At 36.6% G+C, this 22,456-nt stretch overlaps 1 protein-coding gene across 2 annotated transcripts; it reads right to left on the bottom strand.

Moving 5' to 3' along the window:
- Window positions 1-1,156: 1,156 nt before the first annotated feature.
- On the bottom strand, window positions 1,157-22,196 carry LOC105346173 (cGMP-dependent protein kinase). Of its 2 annotated transcripts, XM_066065988.1 has the most exons (20): window positions 22,018-22,196; window positions 21,719-21,834; window positions 21,163-21,281; window positions 19,969-20,089; window positions 17,939-18,013; window positions 15,834-15,922; window positions 14,914-14,987; window positions 10,826-10,902; window positions 8,750-8,833; window positions 8,480-8,550; window positions 8,121-8,198; window positions 7,786-7,846; window positions 6,726-6,792; window positions 6,440-6,567; window positions 6,127-6,357; window positions 5,620-5,661; window positions 5,007-5,091; window positions 4,718-4,869; window positions 4,120-4,254; window positions 1,157-2,004 (listed from the first exon to the last, which is right to left on the bottom strand). In XM_066065988.1, the coding sequence occupies exons 2-20, from the start codon at window positions 21,773-21,775 to the stop codon at window positions 1,822-1,824; spliced, it is 1,929 nt and encodes a 642-aa protein (XP_065922060.1). In that variant the 5' UTR covers window positions 21,776-21,834; window positions 22,018-22,196; the 3' UTR covers window positions 1,157-1,821. The 2 variants fall into 2 exon arrangements, with proteins under 2 accessions (XP_065922060.1, XP_065922061.1); XM_066065989.1 differs by lacking the exon at window positions 5,620-5,661 and having other exon boundaries at window positions 21,719-22,194.
- Window positions 22,197-22,456: the final 260 nt, after the last annotated feature.

The raw sequence follows: 22,456 nt of genomic DNA, 5'->3' as shown, positions 1-22,456 counted from the left end.
TTACACGTTTCTACTTCAGGACTTGTGAACGTTTTCACTTCAATGCAGAAAGTTTTTTACTGCATTAATTTCTTGTCTTTGGTTTTGAGATATAAAGTTTCAACTTTTTAATTCAGAATAGTTTATCTATTAATGCAATTCAAAATCCTTTTCCTTGCATGTTATATACAATATTCGGTAAGAAATTCATAAAAATCCCCGTTTCATTCATTACTTTGTAGTTTATATATGGATAATCAAGGTCAAAAGTATTGGATCATGGTAACCAATACAGAGACCGAGTTCTTGGTTACACGTGTCCATCACAATCGTGTCGAGTAGCGCACTCACGGAACGCACGTACCGTGATTCATCATTTGATACTTATATAAACAACAACAATGAGTAATGAAGGATACCTTTAGCGAGATACGAACCTGTCCGTACCCTTTGGTTAATGATATTAGATATTTACGGACTCTGAGGCTGTGTGGTCAACCAATTAACTATCAGATTGTCCTTAAATCTCAGACTCGATTTGTTCAGCGAGAAATTAACATTTAGAAAAGAAGAAATTCATTTTATAATTTAGCTTGAAGTTTGAATATTTTGCCATATCTTTATCTATACTCTGTCCCGAGTTTTTGCTTCCACCACTTTTAGCTTGATATTTTGATAATAATAAATACCTTTATGTTCAAACTAAGTTCATCCACTAATATGAAAAATGTCCAGATTATCTGTCTTGAAACGCCCCCTCTAGCGCTTCAGGTTTCAATACACATCCCAAAATTGAAAGTCTACGGTGATTTTGCATTGCATCAGCCATGAATAAGCCCGGATGATAACGTTGAAAAATTGCGCGAGGTATCACGAGTACTTCCGAATAGAAAAAAGATGTAAACATTTCCCGTTATAAATCTCTGTAAGAAAAATGGTTTTCGTTCCTGTGAAATTTTGTGAGTGAAATGGGATAATTGTTCAATGAAGATATCTTGGATATATTCCCTTTCATCGACTTCAATTGAATTTCTTTCACAGGTATGTGTATTTTTATTAAAAATCATCAAAAATTGATGGAAGCAATAACTTGGGACAGACTATAGAGCTTTTCTTCTTAAGAAGACTTATATCCTAAAATTTGCCACGACTATCAATTAAGGTATGAAATCAATGCTGGCATACAAAAACCTGTTTACTGTCAAGTAGTACAGCTTGGGAGAAAATCGAGTCATAGAAATAATTGTACATCGACATTATAGAAGTACATTGTTTGTTAAAGGTGCAACATTGTAACAGGTGTCAAACAGAAGGTAAGTGTATATTAGTAATAACCAGATAAATTATTTTCTGAGTACAGGTGGACTCTCTACCCGGTCACCCCGGCAACTACCAACGAGAACACATAACCATGACTTATAACAGAATAATTGTACACATCCCCGGTATCTGAGGATGTGATAATGATACACCATTTCGTTGTTTTAGTCGCTAAAGAGATTTGATGGTTCACAGGTGTTTGGTCAAAGAACATGTCGTGCAATCATTTCAGCAAACATTTGTCAACAAAATAATAAGGAATGTACAATGGTATTGTTCAATTTTGTTGTTTTTTTAGGTTCACGAACGTTTATCAATAGATTGCATCAAGATATCGATAGAACCACCGGAATCACATAAACAAGGTACAATGGTCCGTGACACGGAACTATGTTTGCCGTGGTTGCCATAGAAACTGTCTGGTCTTCAGGTTATTTTGACATCTTCACGGCCATTTTCCACAAAGCTGTGGTCGTTTCATGTCCGTTTTTTGCATTAATTTGCCTACCTCTGACATTATTTTCAGGTTGGTCCTGTTCTAAAACTATATTGTCCTTGGAACTGAGGGGCAAATTGCTTTCGTTTGATCTGCCTATCCGACAGTCTTCCCACAATCCTGTCGTATATCCGCTTCCGTTGAGATTGCCAGTTGACATACTCCTGAAGCTGTCGCTGAAGGGTTTCGTCGTTTGGAAATGGAGATTCCTGGAAAAGATGGAAGAGTGTTTTCAGCGTTAATTCGAAGTAATTTTCACTACACATTTCAATCATCGTGTATGAATTTTAGCTAGTGCGAGTTTTGTTTAGGTGTTGCTTTTACATTATTTCTCGGGGGAAAACAATCCTGTTCATTCTAATTATATCGTGTTACACGTTGCAGTTATTTCTTGTGTTTAAGATTGGCTTCAACAATTCCTGTGATATGCTTTAGAGACTATATATATATATATATATATATATATATATATATATATATATATATATATATATATATATATATATATATATATATATATATATATATATATATATATATATTTATTATATTAGACCTAGAATTATTAACATCATGTTAGATATTTTTTTAATAACAAACTAGACTTTGACCCGTACATTGCATATCGGACATTTACAATATATATACATCGACACAATTATATTGTAATGCACTTTTGAAATATACAATGAATTAATTCCGGTATTTAAGTTTTTATTTTATTTTTATTTTTTCATTTGAAAATTTTTTGCGTAACGGCGTAGCACTGCGGAAGCCTCAGTGAGCTCCCGTATAGCACAGAATGGAATAAATTAATCATAACAAACCTTTTTGAAACTGTAAATACCTTTCATTAAAATTTTAATCCATAAAATCAACACTTTTCACCAACTTTTCATTTACACGCCATGTTAACATTCGGAGCACTCGGAATTTTTCATGGTAAATACACTATGTTAGAGCTATCTCCCGTATTTTCTTTGCTACAGAGACAATACACGGAACGCATTCTATTGTTAAACCGGGTCCGTAGGACATTTATCATTTTAACTATTAAACATTCTATCTACACTCTCCTTTAAATTATGGTGTGAATTTTTTTGCATGGTATCAAATATTTCTCTACCTATAGTCTGCATGTTTCCACAATATCACATTTGCATGAATAAACTCAGAAACGATAATGCAAATACGTGTAATTTTTTTGTTGTTGAAAATTTGCAATACATTCTTTTTACTTATATTAATGATTTCTTATGAGAGAAATTATAGAATAATAAATATATATCATTTTTGTCTTCTCTGATTTGAACACCGTGATACGCCTCCCGTGATTTAGCATGTATGTAATGCGCACGCGCAAGATTATAAAATCCCAAAAATCCAGATGATTTCCGGAATTTTTTGAGGAATTTCGTTGATCATTAATCAGCGAAGCTTAGTTGAGAAAAAAATAAAAACAAATTGGTAATCTTCAAGTACCAATGATGTTTAAAAATAAAACAAAAGACAGTACTCTTCCGATTTAAATATCGCCCCCCCCCATTCCTGGCAACTGCTTCATTTTTTTCTTTAATTCTGTGCTATAGACTAAGAATCTGGTATATACAATATGGAAAAAGAAAAAAAAACTTTCATCCCAATATCAATAAATAGTACTGCCTACTGATTGGCGGTTTAAGTATCAAACACTTCTCTAATTTCCCGTGCTTTATTAGTAATAACTCGACTGTGGATTTATAAAAAAACAAGAGGATCGGCGCATGTCAGCTGTTTTTGTTATGTAATGAAGAAAATAAAATCCTGACAGAAAATGTTATCCTGTTGCGTATGTCATAAATGAAATTCTCCCGATGCCTCAGAGAAATAGTGTTCAGACAATATGCACACGAGAACCCCTGTATGATCAAATAAAAAAATAAAAAATGTCGTAATCCGCCAAAAATAATTTCAATCTAGAAATAAACCAGCAAGTATTGTAACATTGGAGCTGTAGTGAATATTTGATACATGTTGTATACCGAGTGTGAAAGGGATCGTTTTGCGAATTTTTCCTCAATAAGCATGGGTGAATAGAATTACAAGCTATCAAAGCCCAGATATTCTATGCGTTTTGCATACAGACTAGTATTACTAGTCTAAACCACCAGGGGTTTCTGAAATGAGAACTTCTCCGACTTGTGACAACAAATCTGAGGATTCAATACCCAAGCTAATTTATCTATTTATCAAAATCGCGCAGACCTTCGTAAATATTTATAGACATTTCAGTCTTGGTCAGTGAAAGTGATGCGACTGAGATTGAGACTTGATGTGAGACAAACCGATTGGTAGATGCTCCGCATCGTAGCGTCCGTCTTCTTCTCCATAAAGAATTTCTTGGAGATCATGATACACTCGGCGCCATTGCTGATCACCGACATACTAGGCTGGTCTTGGTAAATCAAATTAGAAATTCCCTTCGAAAAAAAATAAGCAAATACTTAATGTACTTGACTAATATTCCTACAGTATTATGCACTCATTGGAAAATCTTCTGCCTTATTTTTATGGAGAAAAGTTTTGGAAAATATTACTAATAGATAGACAGAAAAGAAATATCAATCTCATATATTGCACGGTTGCTCAATTGTTTACCATCAAATGTCTTGCATTTTGCGATGTGTTAAATTGGTAATTGATTTTATTCGTCAAGTGACATTTATAATATAATGATTGCTACCTGATAAAAAATGTTCTATTATTATAAAATTAATGAGTATTAAGAGTGCTGTATTATAAGGGATAACGTACAAGATACTATCTTTTTTTTCAGGAGAGCTAACCTTTGATAAGTCCCCCTAAAGTACTAAGGATTGTATGGTTTTCATAGTTAATGTTGTTGTTGTGTTGTTGTTTTTTGTTTTAGGATGGCTAACTTACAAAGTACTGCCCCTTCTCCAGGACCTGGACTACGATGAACACAGGGTGTAGGTCCGCCTCTGTGAGCACAAGCCGTGACGGCGGGCGGTTGTCGTACTCATTCACAATCGTCTTCCGGCCTTCGGCCTGCGTTGACATCTTATGTTGTAGTTCTGCAGAGTCAGGAAAGATTCTCCGTAAAGCCACAATCGAAACTTTTCAGACGTTTCCGGCAGATCTCGAAATCTGCCGAAAAGGTTCGAAAATTTGAGGTTTTGTTAAGCTAAACATACAGACTATCTTTACAGACCTTTTTCCTTTTGGGCGATCTTGTCTGCTAATGATGTCTTCGTCTCCTTACGTTTTTTGGAAAAGCCCGAGGACAAGTAGGCTCCCTGATAAATGATTCAAAAGAAACTGTTGTCGTTAGGCAAACAAATTTTGTGATAAGTGGCCGTAACAATTTCTTTTAATCGAAGACAAAAAAGGAAATATAATTGTTTCTATATTAGAGTCAAATTCCCTCTCCCCCGAGGAAGTGGGACTGAACAAGTTCATACTCAACTACATATACTTCTAGTAATTAATTAAATAAAATAATACACAGGTAAAAGAGGAACTAGATCTGAACACGAGGCGTCTTTAGAGAAAAATTCATAACAGAACTCTACTCTCTGGTAAAGAAAAATTAATTAGTGTTAATTAAATAGGAACTACTCTCTTTTCTCAATCCATAGTGAAACCAAATACATTTCATTCATATTAAAAGATCAAAACCCGGGCTTCAGTAATCTACGCATGCGGTTATATCCAAACTCAGACACGACGAAGTGATGGAGAAAGCTGATGAAACGCCAACAAGTTTTAATAAAGCAGCGTTAGCTTCGTAATGTACAATATATTGCATGCTTGTTTCCCCCTACCGTATCCACGGCGCTATTCTGGAACACTTTATTGACCAACATCTTCGTTAAGGAAAAGAAAATGGTCTATAAAATCTGATATGAATTTGTCGCGCAGTAATACGTTTTATGGGTTCTCAATCAAATGTGAATTCGCCATTACGGCAACATAATTGGCGAAATCTGGTTTAAATTCATCGTATAAGGCGTGAAAAAAAAAAAAAAAAACATCCGCAATGCGTCCATACATGTTGACAAATACTGAATATTAGAAAGCTTGCGTGTCTAATGATAAAAAAAAACAAACTATCTGAAACATTGATATTAAAGCTACTCATTTTTTTATAATAAAGAAACGCACATGATTTCCATTGAACTAAAATGTATTCAAGTAGCTCTCGTGATTTGGGGGTAAGCGCACAGGCACTTGTTTCATCCATTACGCGTATTTACTGTTTGTAGTTAATAAGCCTACTGTATGAAACAAGCGCCAGGGGGAAGCGACATTGAGGTTGACGGTTTGATTACCTTGGTGGTTTTGTGGATTTGAGGCAGTCTGATGGAGTTTTCCTCGGGGTTCTCAGCCCCCTCCTCTCCTGTATCTTCTGTCTGCTGGCTGTCACCCTCATTCTCACCCTCTTTTGACGCCCCTTGATCCTGGGGTTTAAGTAAGCGCTCCCGGTGTTTGTTGATTACGTCATCATAATCAATCACTCCTAGTCTGTCACGTGGGTTGTAATAACCCGGAAGTGTTTGATCCTTTAATCATAGACAATATTAAATACGTACCAAATATTTTTGTGAGAAATTGTAATACTTATGTTATTTTTCTAATAGTTACCAAGCGTCTTTCCATCTCATAGTTGCTTTTGTATGTTTCTGGCTCTCTCTCCGTTAGAGGGCGCTTGTGGCGATTACGTAATCTGTTCAATTTGGATGCATTTTCTTTTTCTCGATCTATTGGTAAATCTGTATAAGGAAATTGGTGGTTGCTGTATTTGGATGTTACAATGTGTTGCATTGGTAAATTATCTTTAGATATCTCTAGATATTATTTATTAAGATTTAGTTTAAAAAATGACTTTTACCAATAAGGCATTACATATTACACTGACAATATATCTTACTTTCAGTTCTTGGTCGCAGCTTTTCAGGTTCAACTTTTTTTAACTTCTTTATAACTGATAAACTTCCCTACAAAAATTGCATATTTAATAAACGTTAAAAATCATTCAAAAAATTTATCAAGAGCCGAAATATTGATTATCACATGTTTTCTTTTAAAGGTTATTTTGTATGTAGCAAATACATTTGAGTGAAGCGCCCTGCAGGGGTCACAAAACATTTCTCAATATCGAGCTTTGAATTTGTCTTTCTTGCGATACAAGAAATGAATCAAGGTCGCAAGTTTCCCGGCACTTGTCGTGTCGTCCGCCATTAATATCACTAAAACATCACCGAACAGAGACTAGAATTTACAGTTCATATGAATGTCGTACTGATTTTCATTATCAGATTTGAATGTCAATTTTTTTACTGTTTTTGTCTTCATAAAGTAGCTTCAAAATCGATTCGCGCGCGCGTGTATTAATAAGGCCTCTTCCAGACGCAGACGATCAAATACAAGAGCCCGCGAAAAACACAATGGCCAACATTTTTCATAGAGGATTATTAATGGAAACAATTGACAGTGAGCAACAAAAGGACTGCCTGACAAATTCCGAGCAGTCCGGAATCTTTCGAGAGCCTTGTTTGGCCTTTTGAAAACTTCAAATGCTCTGAAAGAAGGACCTTGGTGACAAATTACACGGACATCTACGTAATTGCCGAGTTATGTTTGACAAACACTTCAACAGGTTTCTAGTACCCTAAATAATGATTTCTTAATGAAAAATTTTAGCTTCCAATTTAGTCCAAAATGGTATACTTTATGTTTTCGTAAACCATCATTAATTGTCATTGCGTGGTTAGGTTTATCAACTATCAATACAAATCAAGTTTCTGTAGAGATAAAGGAATGATACCATGTTTAGCATAAAGAATTATAGATGTAGGTCGATTCAAAGATTTAAATCAACTAATGAATCAATTATGAATAGCAATACACAAAGCCATATCTGTGGTGGTATTTGATATCTGTAGCTGATTATGCTGGGCTCACTGATTTGACTGTGTCTGTGTACTTACTGACTTGACAATGTAGATCCAGTCCGACCTGTTACTGTCACGGACCAGAATCTCCCCACGGCTGTAAAAGACATTACAGTTATCATCAGATCAATATAGAATAACACAATAAATAAAATCAGGCGATTCCCGAAGAAGCTGTTGAAAGATTTCCGTTTGAACAGCGGGCGACCTCTCGTGTCGCTTGGTGTGGTGTCTCCATAGTCATTGGCTCTGTATACAATAAGGTTAGCAATTCTCGAAGCATTCAATGCAAGTTTAATACACATTTGATACACATTTACTGAGTATTATCGTTGAAAGCTATAGATAGTATTACTTTATTTATAACTTACTTGAAGTAATGGAACATACAGGCCTGGGGGTTCTGGGATAAGGACTCTATTGGCCAATCCCGGAGACAGCGGACTTTTCTGGAACAAAATTCAAACACAGGGTCCATAAGGTACACTTTTGGGAGGTGGTAGACATTTATCAGTAGCCAGAGTTCATGACAAGGAACTCGATCCCGGCTCTTATCGATTGTTTAAAAATATTTATCGATATAAATACAAAAACCTTTAAAGACCCCACCTGCCTTCATAATAAGAAAGTAGCAATCAATGAGTATTTCATTAAGTTTATCGGGGTAAATTTCGCCTTGGACACAGTTTTACACAGTCGATGCTAAGTCCCCAGGGATCGCCTGGCTTACCCGAGAAATGCGTTGTGCTGTGGATCTGTCACACTCTTCACACCTCCCGCCATGAAGATTGTCTCGAAATCCTTGTCAAAAAATGAAAATAAAAAACATCAAAACGGTCACTTATAAAACAAACCTAATGTTTTGTCATTAAACGTGCTTTAAATTGTAATTTATGATTGACTTTTTTGAGACTTGCAAAATCGGCTTAGGATTTGGTCCGAGTTTTAGTAACTGGACATTTGTCAGGAGTATTTAGATCGAGGCTGAGGAACTACTTACTGTGGCGGATATACACAGGAGTTCGGTGTAGGTCTGGGTACTGACTGTAGCCTGCCGCGGCTTCTTTGTAATCACAGCTAATTCCTACAAGTTGGAAACCTCACACCGTTAACAGCATTCTCTCTGCAACCCCCTCTATCACAGAACTACACAGTCCGTTTATCACTTCAAAGTTTTAATCTACAATGGTCCCTTTAAATGGAATTAAACGACGGGTTATCTTTTATTTAATAGTAGATATATATATACGAACCCGTGTAACAGATTGGTAAGTGGGGGTGGCTTTGAAACATAACGACTATTGAAATAATAACAAATTCCAAAACAGATTCAAATTAACTAAATGGCCGTCCATAATAAAAAATAAAACACATTGCTGTTTGAAAGAGCTTTTGATCTGAATAAGTCTAAGCCTAGTCTGAGTACCTGTCATACACATAAATCTCACGTATTGTCCAGGAATAATATTGACAGATTTGACTTGAAGATTTAACTTTTAGAATTCAATAAAAAATTCTATTACACAAGAAGAACAAGGAGTGAGTGTAGGTGCATTTTGTTCGTGTGAACTTTTATCTGCTCGTCAGTTTGCAAATATTACTAAAGACATATTTTGTTTCCAAATTAGGGTCCGTTAGTACAAAATCATTAAAACTTTATTCGTTTTAAGAGATTACTGTAGTTTTTAGCGAGATATTTTTTCCGTTATAACGAGATACTTTTCTCGGTATAATAAGATAACTTATTCGTCCTAATGATATTTGATCTCGTTTAACTCGTTATCTCGCGAAAGCGAATCGTTATCTCATTGTAACTAAATAGCTAACTCGTTGTAAAGAAATAATTAACTCGCTCAAACGAGATACTAAGTCGTTATAACGAGATTTTCAGCTCATAATGACGAGTACTACATGTTAATGGTTTTACCTTCTTAAAAACTAGCCTTTCTGGTATTAATACGCCCGTTAATGGGCTAAATCGCGATTAAACTTATGTAAGCAAACAAAAATCATTAATATTCTACAAAAGATTACAATGTAATAGATTAATAATACTTCAGATTTCAGGTTAAATGGAGATGACTGAGAAAGTAATATCGTCTTTGAAAGGGACGTCTTGATAAGCAAAAATAAGAGGATGGGTGTTCCATGTCAAAACTCATTTTTCAAATCTCATTATGGGAGTGAGAGGCAATATATCTTTTAAATACTCAATATGAGGGCTTAGTTGCAAAGTTTCTTTCCGCATATTGAAACATAAATAATGTCTCTTTCTGAAAAGTTTAGGCAGCAGCGACCCCCCCCCCCCCCATACTACCTGCATGTTAAACAGTATAGTTCTCAAACTTTACAACATTGAAAAGCGGCTTCCAGTGTAGCCTGACTAATGTTAATTAATAAAAATAAATGAATATAATAAAAGTCTATTGTAAGATTTTAACGCGATTAACCACATTTATATCGATGGACCATATACTGCTACCATATAAATGTAGGTGAATTTTTCTTTGAATTTTCTACTTATAAATTGATTTTCCATACTGCTTCAAGAGAACCGATGTCAAATAGTGCAGTCCTCAATATACGTACGGATATCAATCAAGTCTGTTTAATATCAAGCGAGAACAATCCGTAACTAAAGACGATTATTTATTACACGGCAATAACGTTTTTGACTTGTGATTACCTTCGACCAGGTGTGTTAATAAAGTCTCTCCAAACTAATTCTCACTTATCCTTGCAATTCAATGTCGATTACGTCAGCTAATCCTCCTCAAAAATCAATCAATTTTTGGCTAGTGTATCAGAAGTATGTAGACTATGTAACTGTTTGAATGTCAGCTTAGGTAACTCTTGTTGCTCGCGGAAAAATCTCGTGAACGTGTATATATTACACTTATCAAATCATTAAAATTCGATGATAGAGTTAAACTATTACAATGCCGGTGTTCTCGGCCGGAAGCCGAGATATAGGTCGCTTCATGAACAATTCAATTCTCAAGATTTATTTACTCATTGAGTAACGACATTATAATATCTGAACAGTTATTAATTACAAACTTGGTGAGATAGTTACCCCGAACGACATCCCCTTGTGGAGGCTGACCAGAAGCTTGGTTCCTCCCTGGTCTTTGTTAAAGGCCGTCACCAACACTTAAAAAGCAAGGAAGTAAAAAAATTCAAAAGTAACCATAGGAACAGACCATAAAGTATGAAAAGAGAACAAAACCCCTTTTGGTGGTAAATGTACACAGCCCTAGAACGGTGAGCAACCGTATTGTATCCGGGACATGGACCCAGACATAGCCTGGATCTATACAGACATGTTAGTATACAGTGTACTTGTATCATACTGGGTACTACAGGGGGATAACAACTGCAATAGATAGTGCTCTGCAGCTCATATTTCATACTTGATACTACGATACAGCTAAAGCAATGAACTCTGTCTTTGTATCAAACTGGATACTACAGGGGATAGCAGCAGCAATGTACAGTGTACTTATATCATACTGGATACTACAGGGGATAGCAGCAGCAATGTACAGTATACTTGTATTATACTGGATACTACAGGGGGATAGCATCAGCAATGTACAGTATACATGTATCATACTGGATACTACACAAGGATAGTAGCAGTAATGTACAGTATACATGTACAATACTAGATACTACAGGAGGATAGCAGAAGCAATGTACAGTGTACTTGTATCATACTAGATACTACAGGAGGATAGTAGCAGTAATGTACAGTGTACATGTATCATACTGGATACTACAGGTGGATAGCAGCAGCAATGTACAGTGTACATGTATCATACTGGATACTACATGGGGATAGCAGCAGCAATGTACAGTGTACAAGTACTTCTGGATACTGCAGGGGATAGCAGCAGCAATGTACAGTGTACTTGTATCATACTGGATACTACATGGGGATAGCAGCAGCAATGTACAGTGTGCATGTATCATACTGGATACTACAGAAGGATAGCAGCAGCAATGTACAGTGTACATGTATCATACTGGATACTACAGGAGGATAGTAGCAGTAATGTACAGTGTACATGTATCGTACTGGATACTACAGGTGGATAGCAGCAGCAATGTACAGTGTACGTGTATCATACTGGATACTACTGGGGATAGCAGCAGCAATGTACAGTGTACATGTAACTTCTGGATACTACAGGGGATAGCAGCAGCAATGTACAGTGTACTTGTATCATACTGGATACTACAGGGGATAGCAGCAGCAATGTACAGTGTACATGTATCATACTGGATACTACAGGACGATGGCAGCAGTAATGTACAGTATACATGTACAATACTAGATACTACAGGAGGATAGCAGCAGCAATGTACAGTGTACTTGTATCATACTGAATACTACAGGGGATAGCAGCAGCAATGTACAGTGTACATGTATCATACTGGATACTACAGGACGATGGCAGCAGTAATGTACAGTATACATGTACAATACTAGATACTACAGGAGGATAGCAGCAGCAATGTACAGTGTACTTGTATCATACTGAATACTACAGGGGATAGTAGCAGCAATGTACAGTGTACTTGTATCATACTGGATACTACAGGAGGATAGCAGTAGCAATGTACAGTGTACATGTATCATACTGGATACTACAGAAGGATAGCAGCAGCAATGTACAGTGTACATGTATCATACTGGATACTACATGGGGATAGCAGCAGCAATGTACAGTGTACATGTATCATACTGGATACTACAGGGGATAGCAGCAGCAATGTACAATGTACATGTATCATACTGGATACTACAGGTGGATAGCAGCAGCAATGTACAGTGTGCATGTATCATACTGGATACTACATGGGGATAGCAGCAGCAATGTACAGTGTGCATGTATCATACTGGATACTACATGGGGATAGCAGCAGCAATGTACAGTGTGCATGTATCATACTGGATACTACAGGTGGATAGCAACAGCAATGTACAGTGTGCATGTATCATACTGGATACTACAGGTGGATAGCAGCAGCAATGTACAGTGTACATGTATCATACTGGATACTACAGGAGGATAGCAGCAGCAATGTACAGTGTACATGTATCATACTGGATACTACAAAGGGATAGCAGCAGCAATGTACAGTGTACTTGTATCATACTGGATACTACAGGGGATAGCAGCAGCAATGTACAGTGTACATGTATCATACTGGATACTACAGAAGGATAGCAGCAGCAATGTACAGTGTACATGTATCATACTGGATACTACAGGAGGATAGTAGCAGTAATGTACAGTGTACATGTATCATACTGGATACTACAAAGGGATAGCAGCAGCAATGTACAGTGTACTTGTATCATACTGGATACTACAGGGGATAGCAGCAGCAATGTACAGTGTACATGTATCATACTGGATACTACAGAAGGATAGCAGCAGCAATGTACAGTGTACATGTATCATACTGGATACTACAGGAGGATAGTAGCAGTAATGTACAGTGTACATGTATCGTACTGGATACTACAGGTGGATAGCAGCAGCAATGTACAGTGTACGTGTATCATACTGGATACTACATGGGGATAGCAGCAGCAATGTACAGTGTACATGTAACTTCTGGATACTACAGGGGATAGCAGCAGCAATGTACAGTGTACTTGTATCATACTGGATACTACAGGGGATAGCAGCAGCAATGTACAGTGTACATGTATCATACTGGATACTACAGGACGATGGCAGCAGTAATGTACAGTATACATGTACAATACTAGATACTACAGGAGGATAGCAGCAGCAATGTACAGTGTACTTGTATCATACTGAATACTACAGGGGATAGCAGCAGCAATGTACAGTGTACATGTATCATACTGGATACTACAGGACGATGGCAGCAGTAATGTACAGTATACATGTACAATACTAGATACTACAGGAGGATAGCAGCAGCAATGTACAGTGTACTTGTATCATACTGAATACTACAGGGGATAGTAGCAGCAATGTACAGTGTACTTGTATCATACTGGATACTACAGGAGGATAGCAGTAGCAATGTACAGTGTACATGTATCATACTGGATACTACAGAAGGATAGCAGCAGCAATGTACAGTGTACATGTATCATACTGGATACTACATGGGGATAGCAGCAGCAATGTACAGTGTACATGTATCATACTGGATACTACAGGGGATAGCAGCAGCAATGTACAATGTACATGTATCATACTGGATACTACAGGTGGATAGCAGCAGCAATGTACAGTGTGCATGTATCATACTGGATACTACATGGGGATAGCAGCAGCAATGTACAGTGTGCATGTATCATACTGGATACTACATGGGGATAGCAGCAGCAATGTACAGTGTGCATGTATCATACTGGATACTACAGGTGGATAGCAACAGCAATGTACAGTGTGCATGTATCATACTGGATACTACAGGTGGATAGCAGCAGCAATGTACAGTGTACATGTATCATACTGGATACTACAGGAGGATAGCAGCAGCAATGTACAGTGTACATGTATCATACTGGATACTACAAAGGGATAGCAGCAGCAATGTACAGTGTACTTGTATCATACTGGATACTACAGGAGTGTACATGTATCATTCTGGATACTACAGGGATAGCAGCAGCAATGTACAGTGTACATGTATCATTCTGGATACTACAGGGATAGTAGCAGCCATGTACAGTGTGCATGTATCATACTGGATACTACAAGAGGATAGTAGCAGCAATGTACAGTATACATGTATCATGCTGGATTCTACAGGGGATATCAGCAGCAATGTACAGTGTACTTGTATCATACTGGATACTCAAGGGGATAGTAGCAGTAATGTACAGTATACATGTATCATACTGGATACTACAGGGGATAGCAGCAGCAATGTACAGTATACTTGTATCAAACTGAATACTACAGGGGATAGTAGCAGTAATGTACAGTGTACTTGTATCATACTGGATAGTACAGAATGATAGCCGTAGCAATGTACAGTTTACTGGGATCAAACTGGATACTACAGGGGATAGCAGCAGCAATCTACATTGTACTTGTATTATACTACTGGGGAATGGCAGCAGCGATGTATATTGTACTTGTATCATACAAGCTTCGCCCTTACCTGTCCCGCAAAGGATAAAGTAGAAGGACTGAGGGGGCTGGTTCTGTCGGACGATCGCCCGGCGTGGGTTGTATCTGAAGATATAACAAAAGAACGTTATATAAGATCTTTAATAACATCACTTGTATGTTCAGACGAAGTATGATCTTCAGATGACACATGTATGATAGTATTCTGCTGAAGTATTTTTTACGCACAATTTTCTATAAAAGAAAGACGGTTAAAAGGGATTCTAACCGTTTTATGCATAATAAATGGGTTTTTTTATTTTTCCCCATAGGTATTTTGACTTCTTTTTGGTATTTAAAGGAATTGTCTGCATACAACAGAAAATCCCATTCATATCTTGTTACAGTGGACTATGGGGAAACGTTTGATCTGTTCGGAGATTCGGATCTGCCTTTGAAAAAACATTCAGTAATGATTAAAAAAAACAAAGCATCTGGAACTTCCTCGTTGAGGACGGGAGATGGTGGAGACTCCGGGCGGAACTTCCAGTACATTAATTCTACAATCTTTTCTAATGAGAATTTTATACAGCTATCAATAAATGTCGGGTTCATTGTCCATAAACTGGGGACATGACAGACCAGCATCGAGGCTAAGAAAACGCCATTTTCCCGACGAGTGGTCTGAATCAACAAATGTCCGGGAAATGCAGAGACTCAAGCGACAGGCTATATAAGACAGAGGTCGGCAGATTGAAGCGGAGATCTTTAAGTTCTGCTAAATAATTGCATTCGGAAGTCGACCAAAAATCAGAATAATATTGTGGCTGATCTATAAAACCAACCCTATAGCACATATAAATATTTTATCTTTAGAATTCGTAGATGAAATTTAAACTTGATGAATTATTACCTAACCCCCACCCAACCCCATCCCTTTTCTCTACCCTGACTTAGTCACGTGATACATACGCCTCAAACCAGCCGACCCGGCAGAGTTTGAGCTGCATGTCGTTGGGGTACTCCGAGAACGCTCTGATCCTCCGTAGAACGATCTGAAGCTGAAAAAGAAGAAGAACCAGAGGTGTTCATTCCAGTGATAGAATAAGAAATACAAATGGGTGTTATAGAAAATATTTTGATCATAAGATAATTCTTCACAATTTCTATTGTCACTTACACAAGTAATATATAATGGCTGATCATTTTCAATCGAAATGAGTACGATTTATTTCCCAAACAACGTGTTCAAAGTTACGTTATTTACAAGCATTATATCAATAGAAATAAGAAATCTGTTTTTATCAGGCGTTTGCTACATCCCTATTTTGATATTAAAACACAGTAGCGTCTAAATAATCATACACATTTATTTCCAACAAAATCGTCCGGATTAATGATAAATCCGGGTAAAAGAATCGTCAGTGTTCCATTCTATTACATCATAATTCTGTAGGTTATTAATCGGATTATTGTCGTATGGATTGGCGAGGCTGCACTGTAATTTTTATTGGGCATATATCACGCTATTGTACAGGTAGAACATAGTAAGAAACAAGTTCCTTGCACATAAAATTCACCTACTGAATTAGTACAGAACAATGGACTATCAAAATGTTTTTGATTTAAAAAATCCAAAAAAGGGGGAAATTTTATGCTCCAATTTTAATCGAATAATCACGTCAAAGTCGTAAATACAATAAACTTTCAGTAGTGGGAGAAGGGGGTGGAATTAAATATTTTCTCTTTTATACTAGTATAAGGTTTCACTTTTCCTTATTGCTTGTTATTATTAATATCGACGTTTAAAATTAAAAAACAAAAAACAAAAAAACAAGACAAAATAAGTCATCAAAGCGCAATTCGTAGAATTTTTATCAATTACCATTGTACAAACTGTGGTTTTATGTGGATTAATGAACTGGCAGGATCATGTGATACGTGAAACTGATGGAGAACCAAACTGACGTCCCTCAAACAAGAGCGTTTAGCATTGCATGTTGCAATACAATGTCAACAATTGACGATATCGTAACCGATCTACACCGGTAGATCTAATCAGGCTCCCCGCGACCGACGTACGGCGATTGTGACCGAGATCTCTGGGTCTGGTGTGAAATCAATGCACACACCGGGAGATGGTGGCCGGTATTAATTGTTTCCCACATTTTAATTAGTCATAAAACTGGCAAACGTTTGATGGTCTCCCATAAAATCAATGTCACGCGCTTAATGTATAAAACAAAATGCGCATACATATGTAAATACATGGCTTCAACTTGTTTGTCAAAAAAACTTCTCCACATACTCTTGAGCATTGCTGAATTTTTCATAATCCTTTTATTTTGAATTTTCAATCGGAACGGACTCGAAGTAAAGGATTGTAATCAATGATGAACAATATCTCAGTTCCCTTTGAATGAGCAGCTGACTGCCACCGGTCACGTTCAAGGCAGCACGAGGAATCCATGATATGTATTGTACAGTGGATAAATGATTGATCGATTGATCGATTTTTTGGTTGATTGGTTTTTCACTGTGTGAGATAGAATACAATGAATCTCTCACTGTAAGAATCAAAAACATTTATGCATGTATTTCCTGTGCATTCTTATGCCGCGTGGCGGATGTAAAAACTGAAAAGCCAGGTTTTAACAATTGGAAAATTTAAAGTAAATTATTTTTCAATGGACATCGATGATTAAATTCCATTTTATTGATTTCGTTTTGGCTAAACCATAGGGTGTATCCTACCCCCCCCCCCCCCCCCACACACACACACACAAATTATGGGATACTAGTAACCTACTATACAGTTAAATATTCTCAATTTATTTCAGTATGCGTTGTGCATTCTTTTTCAATCCAGCACTAAGCACTAATAGGTTTTTAACATTTTGTTTTGTTACTGTGTAAAAAAAAAATGCAGCAGTTTATTGTTTGAGGCCATTCATGAATGGTGGCCAATCGCCTCATCAAAAATTGTGTGACTTCATTTAATATATATATCAAAATTGGTGGTCATTTATTCATACGACATTAGAGCTTTACCATAAGTGTGTTGTTCAGTGACTTACATAGTGTATCTCTTTCCGAGTCCGGAGATTCTGAGGTTTCTGTAGAATTCTCTTAGCCTCAACGGGCAGTCGTTCCTGTAAGTATAACAAAAATTCTCACATCAAGCGCGATAACTCTTGTGTATTCGTGAAGAGTCATACTTCGTGTATTGGTTCTTGGTAAATGCCCATTTCACGACTAAAAACAAGACTGTAGGTTTGGGTTTTTTTTTATCAAGGTCCATACAATAGACAATTTGAAGCCTTGTTATATACAACAAACATTTTGATCTTTAATGAGAAATTTGAAATTTTGATTAAATAATAAACCGGTGTATTATGTAGTTTCTGTCATCATATGATCAAATAATGATGTAAATATTTTTTTTGATAAGATTATCCCCTGTATTGTGATAGTGTGATGATGTACAAAGGAATTCATACTTTCTATATATAAGTTTGATGAAATTTTGGTAAAATTAATTTCGACACTCATGGTATTTTATATATAAATAAAGAATATATAAATACATGTATAAAAGTAATTTAATGTAAACCATTGTTTATTTTTTATAAATGCAATGAACATTATCAATATACAATAATACATAATTAAGCAAGGATTCGGACACAAGTAAACACTTTTATTCCGTTTCCTTACATATATATTTTACTAATCTTAAATTATCGATGTGCCTAGGTTGGATTGTCTTTTTCAGCCCGTTTATGAAAATTAAAGCCTGAACTAAAAGTAATCTGACATCAATGATCATTTGATTGTCATACATATGACATTGTCTTTATTAATTCCCACTGTAATTCATTTTAAAAATAACTTTGTTGTTCTTGCTTCGAAAAGGGATCAAACCTAACTCTACCTGTACAAATTTTTAAAGAAAACTATTTCATTTCAAACATTTCTCCTTAATGATAAGTAACACTTTCAAAGGCAATTTATAAAACGAATAAAAAATTTAAGGGGAAAAATTTCAGTGAGTCCTATGTATACAAGTGTAAATGGAAAAATACCAAACTGAAGAATTTTTTTTTTAAGTCTACTGATTATTATTCCACGAACCCCGGTTTCATGTTAACCAGTGGCTTCTATTACATGCAGCTCATGGAATCTTTAATTTATGGTTGCATTTAAACAATTTTCTTTTATATACGTTTAAATTTAAATGAAATAGGTTTAATCTTGGCTAGTTTAATCTCAACACGAAATGCTTACATTTAAACGACGTCTTTAAACATTGTCATATATTTGATAAATATTCACACCAGCGGCGATGCTCTCTTAATTTCGTTTAAAAAAGGAATGGAAAAACCGGGTGTAACTCTGAACTCATTAAAAGTCAATGACGATTTGTTTCGGTCATCAAAAAACTACAAATAAACAAGGTCATAAAATTCGTTATAATTCCGGCGCAAAGCCGTTCTTCCTTTTTTCTTTATATCTATTTGTACCCAATTTAAACAATGGGCCTTTGAAGTGACTGGCGATTGGGTGATTATGAAGACGTCTGTGTTTTGACGGTACAAGTATCATGCATAATTTCTCTCTGGTGTTGTGATTTATTGAGTAATAGTTGAGGGCTCCAACAGAAGAATGTTAGTATCTAATACAAAGGTCTCCTCCGCTTCAGGACAACCCAAGAGCGTTTATATGTCGACTACTTTTGAAGTCGTGTTTTTAGGACAACCATAAAGCATTCATTTGGCGGACTATTTTTGAAGTCATATTTCTTTGGAATCCAAGATTCTGACTACTTTATCTCATCTTTTATTTTACAATTTTTGTGACTAAGCGAACACCAGATGTACTGCGCATGAAATAGAAAATTTAAATACTTTAGTACAAAAAATACCACACTACAAACAGATAATGACACAGATAAATTGGAAAACTACACTACGCATTATCGACTTTGACTTTCTTCATAAAATAATTATAGAGATTAAAAAGATATTTATCGTCGTATCTATTGATTTTTTCGCACATTTTAGTTTTGACGGACCAGGAGGGTGCTAGAGTTCCCTCCCCTACTGACCTCCTTATCGGTCCGGCGGTAGTCTGAGGGGTCGAAGTACAGCCCCCCGCGGTCCACGTTCTGTAGGTCCAGGTTCATGTACTGCAGCACGGACAGGAATTCTGACTCGTGGGCCTCCACGCTGGAACAGAAACATGTGAGGTTTAATCCGGTGTCGCCGAGAGAACGCTTCAGGGCGTCGGCCTGTTTGTTAAGTCATTATGCAGTAGGTCTTTGTCAAAATATATGATGAAAAGATCAATATGAAATTAACAAAAGCATTCTTAACATCGTGCCTTCTTCTAAAAAAGGAATGACATAAATCAACAGAAATGAAAATTTCAAATACACAATCATTTAAAATATACATGTACTAATTTTAACGTGCATTTAAATTAAAACACATGTAAGGATTGCACCCCTCCCTTTAAAGATTGCAGCTGTACAGCAGATGTTGTTTGGACTATTTTTTAAGTATGCACACTAGCTGTTGGATGAAATATTAAGTAAAAAGTAATCAAGTAAAAATATAGAAATAAAGAAATGCATTATGTCCTCCAGACGTACCTTTTCTGGCTCTGTTGACTATGTATGGTTTATGACTTGTCCCCCAGACGTACCTTTTCTGGCTCTGTTGACTATGTATGGTTTATGACTTGTCTCCCAGACGTACCTTTTCTGGCTCTGTTGACTATGTATGGTTTATGACTTGTCTCCCAGACGTACCTTTTCTGGCTCTGTTGACTATATGTATGGTTTATGACTTGTCTCCCAGACGTACCTTTTCTGGCTCTCTGTTGACTATGTATGGTTTATGACTTGTCTCCCAGACGTACCTTTTCTGGCTCTGTTGACTATATGTATTGTTTATGACTTGTCTTTCAGGCGTACCTTTTCTGGCTCTGTTGACTATGTATGGTTTATGACTTGTCTCCCAGACGTACCTTTTCTGGCTCTGTTGACTATATGTATTGTTTATGACTTGTCTTTCAGGCGTACCTTTTCTGGCTCTGTTGACTATGTATGGTTTATGACTTGTCTCCCAGACGTACCTTTTCTGGCTCTGTTGACTATATGGATTGTTTATGACTTGTCTTTCAGACCTACCTTTTCTGGCTCTGTTGGCTATGTATTGTTTATGACTTGTCCCCCAGACGTACCTTTTCTGGCTCTCTGTTGACTATGTATTGTGTATGACTTGATTCTCAGACCTACCTTTTCTGGCTCTGTTGACACAGACGGACGCAGACGACGGCCAGTCGGGCGTAGCGCCGGAACCTGTCCCTTGGGTGAATTCTTTCTCCCGGAAGCACGACATCGGGGCTCTGATGGTGCTGAAACGCCATGAGAAGACTAAATGGTCTCCGATTTTATTCAGATTCAAAGTGTTTACATTTCATTTCAGTTTATTGACATTGCACTGTTTCATTTTCACTCAATCCCACTTATTTAGAAATGCCATATGTATAAAACTTGAACGCCAAACATTCGTTTTTCTATTTCCTAATACCGCCTTTTCTCCTTTGTCTGTTTGTTCGTTTAATGTAGTATTTTACCTAATTGATATTTGAGCCTGACTGAGTAGAAATGGGACCGTGTGATACATTTTTCACGCTGCTCGGCCGGGCTGGGGGACTCTGTTGTTCAGTCCCCTTACACTACTCACTCCCGCTGAGCAGATATTCAGGCTCACTTGTACACTTTAATTTTCTGTATCAAAAGACGTTTGATTCAAGGGTAAATAAACTCTGATTTTATGTTAATTACTCACCTTTCTGAGTCTGTACAAAATTCCAGGGAGTTTGGAAGCTGTCGCTAGATAATCCATGTGTTCACAGTGCAGTAGTCCGAACACCGAAATCAACGCCAAAAACAGGTTTAAAATTCCTACATATTTTAAAAATCAAGTTTCTCCTCTTTAATAAAAACAACTAAGATTTTTTCTGTAATTTTAATATGGGAAGAAATTTAAAATAAGGCAATTTAATCAATGCGGAACTGCTGAAGAACTGAAACTACAGGTGAATCATCACGGTGTCCTAACATCGATCAGGTAAGCGGTTCTAATACCTGGGCCTTCTGTCAGGTGTTTGTTCCTTCTAATTATCTTCTATATACATGTACAGTAGTACGCCTGTAGAGGGGGCACTGATTCAACGCATCTATTTGCTAAATAAGTGCCCGCTATTCAAACTCAAACAGAATAAAAGGCAGCGCGCAAACAAACGGTCAACCCTCACACAAATGACCACGTATTTAAAGCACTCACCCGAACACCCTCGGGTAATTAACAAAACTATTTATTTGCTTAGCAGAGTTGAATAATCGTTTCAGTTTTGGCCTATCCTTGGTTTGCTTTCTTCTAATTAAATGAACCTCTTTCAGTATATACGTTCTTATGTTTGGTATTGAACAAAACGTTGACTTGTTAATTTTAACGCTGCCTTTAGGTACCCTTCCATTAATCCAAATTTCAAACACTTCATGTCTACATTACGTCAATAAAGAT

Source organism: Magallana gigas, chromosome 7 (genome assembly GCF_963853765.1).
Source record: "Magallana gigas chromosome 7, xbMagGiga1.1, whole genome shotgun sequence".
NCBI classification, from domain to species: domain Eukaryota; kingdom Metazoa; phylum Mollusca; class Bivalvia; order Ostreida; family Ostreidae; genus Magallana; species Magallana gigas.
Note: the sequence above shows the minus strand (reverse complement) of the source record. Positions and strands in the feature narration are given on the sequence as shown.

Coding starts and splice junctions, on each gene's coding strand:
- LOC105346173 (XM_066065988.1), bottom strand. CDS start 21,775: ATGGATTATCTAGCGACAGCTTCCAAACTCCCTGGAATTTTGTACAGA. Junction 8,834..10,825: donor ACAAGGGGATGTCGTTCGGG/GTAACTATCTCA, acceptor TCCAACTTGTAG/GAATTAGCTGTGATTACAAA. Junction 2,005..4,119: donor TGCGGAGCATCTACCAATCG/GTTTGTCTCACA, acceptor CATCTTTTCCAG/GAATCTCCATTTCCAAACGA.